Source organism: Oncorhynchus tshawytscha, linkage group LG19, assembly GCF_018296145.1.
Source record: "Oncorhynchus tshawytscha isolate Ot180627B linkage group LG19, Otsh_v2.0, whole genome shotgun sequence".
Lineage (NCBI taxonomy): Eukaryota > Metazoa > Chordata > Actinopteri > Salmoniformes > Salmonidae > Oncorhynchus > Oncorhynchus tshawytscha.
Window position 1 is genome coordinate 21,692,356 of NC_056447.1, and position 9,039 is coordinate 21,701,394.

The 9,039-nt window shown below is 44.8% G+C and overlaps 1 protein-coding gene across 1 annotated transcript in view; it reads left to right on the plus strand.

The window, feature by feature from the left end:
* The window catches only part of LOC112218448 (anoctamin-10-like), a 35,750-nt gene extending 33,521 nt beyond the window's left edge, over window positions 1-2,229 (plus strand). Inside the window, exons 12-13 of the mRNA XM_042301465.1 lie at window positions 1,093-1,209; window positions 1,318-2,229. Of these exons, the coding sequence (XP_042157399.1) occupies window positions 1,093-1,209; window positions 1,318-1,326 (126 nt within the window). The 3' untranslated portion in view covers window positions 1,327-2,229. The remainder of the gene's footprint in view (window positions 1-1,092; window positions 1,210-1,317) is intronic.
* The last annotated feature ends 6,810 nt before the right edge of the window (window positions 2,230-9,039 follow it).

Sequence of the window (9,039 nt, forward strand, 5' to 3'; positions counted from 1 at the left end):
AGGGAGGGAGTTAGGTTTGGGGAGCCTTCCTGATGGAGGTACAGTATGAGGGAGGGGAGTTAGGTTTGGGGAGCCTTCCTGATGGAGGTACAGTATGAGGGAGGGAGTTAGGTTTGGGGAGCATTCCTGGTGGAGGTACAGTATGAGGGAGGGGAGTTAGGTTTGGGAGCCTTCCTGGTGGAGGTACAGTATGAGGGAGGGGAGTTAGGTTTGGGGAGCCTTCCTGGTGGAGGTACAGTATGAGGGAGGGGAGTTAGGTTTGGGGAGCCTTCCTGGTGGAGGTACAGTATGAGGGAGGGGAGTTAGGTTTGGGGAGCCTTCCTGGTGGAGGTACAGTATGAGGGAGGGGAGTTAGGTTTGGGGAGCCTTCCTGGTGGAGGTACAGTATGAGGGAGGGGAGTTAGGTTTGGGAGCCTTCCTGGTGGAGGTACAGTATGAGGGAGGGGAGTTAGGTTTGGGGAGCCTTCCTGGTGGAGGTACAGTATGAGGGAGGGGAGTTAGGTTTGGGGAGCCTTCCTGGTGGAGGTACAGTATGAGGGAGGGGAGTTAGGTTTGGGGAGCCTTCCTGGTGGAGGTACAGTATGAGGGAGGGAGTTAGGTTTGGGGAGCCTTCCTGGGGAGTACAGTATGAGGGAGGGGAGTTAGGTTTGGGGAGCCTTCCTGGTGGAGGTACAGTATGAGGGAGGGGAGTTAGGTTTGGGGAGCCTTCCTGGTGGAGGTACAGTATGAGGGAGGGGAGTTAGGTTTGGGGAGCCTTCCTGGTGGAGGTACAGTATGAGGGAGGGGAGTTAGGTTTGGGGAGCCTTCCTGATGGAGGTACAGTATCTTGTTCATAACAGTACATGGTTCATAACAATTGTCTTATTTACAGAATGTTACAGTGTCATCATCTGCCCAACCAACATAGGTGAGGGTAGCCTAGTGGTTAAGAGCATTGGGCCAGTAACCGACAGGTTGCTGGGCTGAATCCCCGAGCGGACTAGGTGAAAAATCTGCCGATGTGCCCTTGAGCAAGGCACGTAACCCTAATTTCTCCTGTAAGTTGCTCTGGATAAGAGCATCTGCTAAATGACTAAAATGTGTGTTTGTTAGCATGTCCTGATCCTGGTCAAGATGATTCTAGCCTTTATGATCCCAGATGAGCCTGACTGGGTCAGAATCAAGAGGGAACAGATCGAGTTTAACTCTATGCAAGCTCTAGGGAAGCAGGTAAGAATGATCTAATCAAGAATAATCACTAATAATATAGAAAATCCCTGCCAGTTACTGGAACAACCTGGCATCTGACAATCAAACATCTCCTTTTGACTCCTACAGAAGCTATGAAGCCCTTGTGGGAGAGTGAGTGTCCTGTTGCTCTTCAAGTGGTGGTCTGGACTAGGGGGCTCATTAGAATTAGCTGCCATAACGAGGGCGGACAGGAGGATATAAAGACACGTCTGTTTGGCCTGTGAACCTAAACCCTGGAGCCAGCCAGTCTGAGAAGCTCTCTCAGTATCTCCCTCTGAAGGACTCCCTCTCCAGGCATAAATACATTCCAGAAAGGAAACACCAGGTATTCGTTTAACCATTTATTAGAGAATATGAACAGTACAATAGGTCTCGGCAATAGGTTCCGCTCCGTCAGGGTACCTCACTGTCAGAGCAAAGCATCAATACATGACAAAATAACTACAGGCAGTGAGCAAGGTTTACTATACCAATCCACCTTCAGGAAGGAAAACAGAACCAAACAGGTGGGGGTTGGGGTGGTGGTGGGTAGCAAGAAAAACAAATGCATACTAGCAGTAGCAGCAAGCGGCAGAGGATGTGTGAGCAGAACCTGGTCAGCTCTAATAGACCGCCATATTAAAGGTAGGAAGTGTTGTTAGCATCTGGTTGGTGCAGTCTCAGCTGATGCAGAAACTCAGGTTTTCATTCTGAACCTGCTTTGCTTTATAAGTCTCTCATGTCATGGAAGATACAAGAGGCGGGGGTCTGGGACTGAAGGCAAACCAAATGAAGAGCTAGGAGCGTTAATTGTGTTAATGCAGTATTGCATCTTCAGCTTAAGGTGTCAGATTTCTAAAATACTAGGTAGCTTTGGACTTTGTGTGGCACATACTATGCAAGTATCTAATTTGCTCTAATCACACAAGTGCTGTATCATTAAAAAATATATTCTCCACAGTGGTTTATGTACTTTCACCTCATGAGTGTTACATTGTACGCTTCAGACACATTATAAACCTAAGATCACATGATATATTTTACTGGAATATTTTACAATGTTAAAACAATGATTAATGATGATCTTGATGTTGGAATATATATTATATTCATATTGTAGCAGGCTCAAGGGTGTGGGGTTTCCACGTCAACAAGTTCTAAAAATAACAAAACACAAACCAGTAGCACAACTAGAATGCAAATTGGGAGTTTATTAGGGATTTTTGTACACTGGGGAAAGGGGGGGGTCACAAACTATTTCACAGTCCACAAACTGGTCTCGTTGTCCGTTCCATTCTCCAGGGGTAATCCTAAAACTCAGGTCCTCAGCCAATCCAGTTCAGTACACAAGGGGGGTAATCAGACAGTCCAGGTCACAACAGGTAATCACACAGCTAGTGCTCTTTCTTCTCCCCGTGCTCTTTCTTCTCCCCTCTCTGCCCCTGTGTGCCGGACTCCCTGGCTTAATGAACCACAGCCTTGCCTTGTTGGGGCAGGCAGTCCATATAAGGCTCAGGGGTGGAGCCAACTGTAAGATATCTCCCCTCAATAACCACTCCCCTCACGTCTCCCTGCCGTCTGCCACAATATGTACACTGCCGTTCAAAACTTTGGGGTCACTTAGAAATGTCCTTGTTTTTGAAAGAAAAGCACATTTTTTTGACCATTAAAAGACAACACAGGAGTGGCTTTGTGATAAGTCTCTGAATGTCCTTGAGTGGCCCAACCAGAGCCCAGTCTTGAACCCGATCTAACATCTCTGGAGAGACCTGGAAATAGCTGTGCAATGACGCTCCCCATCCAACCTGACAGAGCTTGAGAGGATCTGCAGAGAAGAATGGTGTGCCAAGCTTGTTGCGTCATACCTAAGAAGACTCGAGGCTGTAATCGTTGCCAAAGGCGCTTCACAAAGTACTGAGTAAAGGTTCTGAATAATTATGTAAATGGACACGTTCTCAAAGCATATGCACTGACTAGCAGGCAAGTGTCCTCACATTTTCAATCTCCTTGTCCCAGTCTGTAATCCCAACATGTTTCAAGATGACAATCGTTGTCCCTATTACCAACAGCTTCAAGGTAACCTGCCTAAATGACTATCACCCTGTAGCGCTCACATCTGTAATTATGAAGTGCTTTGGCTGTGCTTATTACCCTCCTCTACTCCTTGTTCACCCACGACTCCAACGCCATCATCAAATTTTGCTGACGACATGACAGTGGTAGGCCTAATCTTCGACGACGATGAGTCAGCCTACAGGATGGAGGTCAACGACCTAGCAGTGTGGTACCAGGACAACAACCTCTCCATCAGCATTAGTAAGACCAAGGAGCTGATCGTGGACTATAGGAAAAATAGGGGAGAGCACGACCCCATCCACATTGACAGGGCTGTTGTGGAGCGGGTCGAGAGCTTCAAGTTCCTTGGCATCCACATCACTAAGGACTTAATATGGTCCACACAACCCAGCACAGTCATGAAGAGGGCACGGCCGCGCCTCTTCCCCCTCAGGATGCTAAAAAGATTTGGCATGGGCCTTCAGATCCTCAAAACGTTCGACAGCATCTTGAGTGAGCATCGAGAGCCTCTCACCACATATGGCAAATGCACCGCCCTTGACCGCAAAGCGCCACAGAGGGTGGTGCGGACAGCCCAGTACTTCACTGGGGCAGAGCCGCCTGCCATCCAGGTCCTCTATATCAGGCGGTGTCAGAGGAAGGCTCGAAGAATTGCCAAAGACTCCGGCCACCCAAGCTATAGACTGTTCACTCTACTACCGTTCAGAAAACGGTACCGGAGCATCGGCTCACGGACCAACAGGCTCTGAGACAGCTTCTACCCCCAAGCCATAGGATTGCTAAATAGTCAATTATTGGTATCCAAACTGTCTTCACTGACTCAACACACACACACACACACACACACACACACACACACACACACACACACACACACACACACACGCATACATACATATATACATACACAGACACACATCTAGTCACACACAGTACATTGACACTCCTGCACAAAACCCACACACATTCACACATTTTTTTTAAACATTTTTATTCACAGCAATAACCTGGGGAATAGTTACTGGGGAGAGGATATGAATAAGCCAATTGGAAGCTGGGGATGATTAGGTGGACATCAAGGTATGAGGGCCAGATTGGGAATTTAGCCAGGACACCACAGTTAACACCCCTACTCTTACAATAAGAGCCATGGGATATTTTGTAACCACAGAGAGTCAGGACACCCATTTAACGTCCCATTTGAAAGATGCCACCCTACACAGGGCAATGTTCCCAATCACTGCCCTGTGGCATTGGGATATTTATTTATTTTAGACCAGAGGAAAGTGCCTTCTACACCACTTCCAGCAGCATCTGGTCTCCCATCCAGGACAACCCTGCTTAGCTTCAGAGGCAAGCTAGCAGTGGGATGCAGGATGGTATGCTGCTAATACACATTACACAAGCACACACACACTTTTACACATATCATTTGCTTCTGCTACTTTTCTTTATTTTACTTTTCTTATCCATCCTGATGCCTAGTCACTTTACCCTGCCTTCATGTATATCTTCCTAAAATACCCCGTACCTATTAATCTGGTAGTGGTACTCCCTGTATACACTGTGTGCACAATTATTAGGCAAGTGAGAATTCTGATCTTATCATTATTTCTATGCACATTTTCCAACTCCAAACCATATAAACTTGAATGCTTATTGGATGTAATCATTTTCAGGTGATATGTATTTGTGTAACGAGGGAGGGTGTGGCAAAAGTGAATAACACTTATATCAAGGTGTGCATAACTATTAGGCAGCTTCATTACCAAAGGTAAAATGGGCCAAAAAAGAGATTTAACTGATACTGAAAAGTCAAATGGTAAAATGCCTTTCAGATGGATGCAACACTCTTGAAATAGCTAAACTATGGAGGTGTGACCACCGGACAGTTTTGTTGCAAAAGTTGTTGCAAATAGTCAACTGGGGCACAAAAAACGCATGGAGTAGAAAAGGCGCAAATGAACTGCAAAAGACTTGAGAAGAATTAAACATCAAGCTACCAGGAACCCATTATCCTCCAGTGCCACCATAATCCAGACTTGAGAAGAATTAAACATCAAGCTACCAGGAACCCATTATCCTCCAGTGCCACCATAATCCAGACTTGAGAATAATTAAACATCAAGTTACCAGGAACCCATTATCCTCCAGTGCCACCATAATCCAGACTTGAGAAGAATTAAACGTCAAGCTACCAGGAACCCATTATCCTCCAGTGCCACCATAATCCAGACTTGAGAAGAATTAAACGTCAAGCTACCAGGAACCCATTATCCTCCAGTGCCACCATAATCCAGACTTGAGAAGAATTAAACATCAAGCTACCAGGAACCCATTATCCTCCAGTGCCACCATATTCCAGACTTGAGAAGAATTAAACATCAAGCTACCAGGAACCCATTATCCTCCAGTGCCACCATATTCCAGACTTGAGAAGAATTAAACATCAAGCTACCAGGAACCCATTATCCTCAAGTGCCACCATATTCCAGAGCTGAGAAGAATTAAACATCAAGCTACCAGGAACCCATTATCCTCCAGTGCCACCATATTCCAGACTTGAGAAGAATTAAACATCAAGCTACCAGGAACCCATTATCCTCCAGTGCCACCATATTCCAGAACTGCAACCAACCTGGAATGTCCAGAAGTACAAGGTGTCAAGTTCTCAGAGGCATGGCCAAGGTCAAGAAGGCTGAAAAACGACCACCGCTGAATTAGATTCACAAGTTGAAGCGTCAAGATTGGGCAAAGAAATACCTGAAGACAGATTTTTCAAAGGTTTTATTATGGGCAGATGAAATGAGAGTGACTCTTGATGGACCAGATGGATGGGCTCATGGCTGGATCAGTAATGGACACAGAGGGCACCACTTCGAGTCAGGCGCCAGCAAGGTGGAGGAGGGGTACTGGTATGGCCTGCTATCATTAAGGATGAGGTAGTTGGACCTTTTCAGGTTGAAGATGGACTGAAACTCAACTCCCAAACCTACTGCCAGTTTCTGGAAGAGTCTTTCTTCAAGTAGTAGTACAGGAAGAAGTCATCAGCATTCAAGAAGGCCATGATCTTTATGCAGGACAATGCTCCATCACATGCATCCAAGTACTCCACTGCTTGGCTAGCCAGCAAAGGCCTGAAAGATGCCCGAATAATGACTTGGCCCCCTTCCTCACCTGACTTAAATCCTATTGAGAACTTGTGGGCCCTTCTCAAAGGTGAGATTTACAGTGAGGGAATACAATACACCTCTTTGAACAGCATTTGGGAGGCTGTGGTTGCTGCTTCAGCGAAAGTTGATTGTGAACAGATCAACAAACTGACAGTCTCTCTCCATGGATGGTTCATGGTAGTTATGGCAAGAATGGTGGCTAAATTGGTCACTGAATATTTTTGAAAGGTCAAAACTGTTAGTCATTTTGTGTTACTTATTTGTTACACTTACGCTAAAAATTGAGAATAAACAAGTGAGTTGGGAGAAATGATTTTAGTAATTTAGTTGCCTAATAATTCTGGACACTAATAGTTGAATAATAATTGTGCACACGTATATTCCTCTGAGAAAGACAAAACTCACGTTTCCTTTGTTAAACATTCAGGTTTGAGGTTCAATAACATTTTGGCTTGACTGACATTGTGTTTGTTCAACAATAAAATGAATCCTGAGGAATACAATTTGCCTAATAATTGTGCACACAGTGTATAGCTCCATTCTTGTGTATTTTCTTTTATTCCTCTTTTGTTACTATTTTACAGTAACGTCTACACCAGTTGTATTTGGTGCATGTGACATATCTTTAGATTTTTTTCATGGAATAACCTACACATATAGCATACCTTGCAATAAAAACCTTTTAAAAACAGTTGTACATTGTGCTCTACAATAATTTGTAAACCAGATGAGTTCTCAAATAGCAGCTGCCCAATACTATGGTCGGCATGCATAATGTTCATGTTTTTTTATTGAGTACAGAGACAAATAGCAAAAAGGTGTCTCAGGTAGTATTTCATAATATTAATAAATTACACTTTTATAGTGCTTTTCCTTACAGACAAAATCTCTAAGTGCTTGTTTCGCTAAATAAACAGCAAGTCATTTTAAAATAATTATAGGCTACAACAGTAGCTAGATCATCTCAATAAACTCTGCTTCTTGAAACCTCCAGCAGATGGGCAGCCATGGTCATGAGTGTCACAGGTTCCGTTTATTTGATTGTTGTTCCCTCGGGTTACTGCTGGAGGGCACCCTTGCCTTGTGTTCTAGTTTACATGTTACCCTAATTATTACTTATTGGTTTCACCTGGTTTCTGTTCACCTGGTTGCCTTGATATTTAGGTTCCTCTGTTGCTTGTATCTGTGCTTAGGTCTTGTGTTTTGTTTCGTGCTGTTGCCTTGTTTTTGTCAAGATTTTAAGTAAAGAGCTGAATTTACCTTAAGTTTGAGTTCATACAAGCATCACTGTAACAGTAGACCTACAATGGACCCAGCAGCCAACAATGGACCCAGCAGAGGAGGAACATGCATGTGAACTCACCATTTATGGTCGGCTCTCATCCACCAATGAACTGTGATTGGCGGCTGCAGGCATTATCGGATTTTAATAACTCATGTTCGCTCTGCAACAGGACAGATGGGAGCAAAGGCTGCTGTTCCTAATCCTCCATCCTCGAGCTCAATTTCTTCCTCTTCGGGAGGCTCATCTCCCAGCACCAGAGCGCTATGAGGGGCATCCTGGGAGGTGAGGACCTGGAAGCTCATAGATGGTCAGCGGAGGTGGTAAGGTCAGCATATCCAAGGATAGACAGGCAGCTCAATGTCACCAGGCCGTCTCCACCATCCCTTCTCTATATCTATATTGATGAAGTTTGAGCTCCCCACAGTGTACAGCCCACTCCTTACAGAAGTATCCTGATGAGAAGTATCCGGAAGCTGTCCCGCTTCCAACTCCGCATGGATAGCAGATATTTGAAGTATCTAGTGCAACCTACCAATGTGTTGAGGCAGCAGGTATCCTAGCGATTAAGAGTGTTGGGCCAGTAACTGCAGGTCACTGGTTCAAATCCCGAACAGATTAGTCAGTTAAGAACCAATTCTTATTTTTCAATGACGGCCTAGGAACAGTGGGTTAACTGCCTGTTCAGGGGCAGAATGACAGATTTGTACCGTGTCATCCGCACCTTGTCATAAAAAATAAATAAAATCGGCCGATTAATCGGTATCGGCTTTTTTTTTTGGGTCCTCCAATAATCGGTATCGGTGTTGAAAAATCATAATCGGTCAACCTCTACTTTAGACCATGGTCTGATAAGGGGATCACTCTTCTGGAACATTGTTATGAGGAGGGAGTTCTTATGTCTTTTGATCAGCTGAAACAGAAATACCACTTGCCTAACAGGGACTTCTTTAGCTACCTACAGCTATGAAACTTTAGTAGGGTGACTCAAGGGACAATGGAACCTACCTAAGATGTCACCTATTGAACAACTCTGCCACGCAGACCAACCACTTTTCAAGACCATTTCCCATGTTTACGATGCTCTAACTTCAGGACTAACACTGCCTGAGCTAGAGAAACTCTGATCTGGGTATTGATCTTGATGAGGGTCTATGAAGTGGCCTATGCAGGGATGGTGTTACATCCACATTGAACTCCAGATACAGACTGATCCAGTTTAATTTCCTCCATCAGCTCTATATCACCCCATCTAAACTGCACAAGTCCAACACTGATATCTCCTCCCTATGTTTTAGA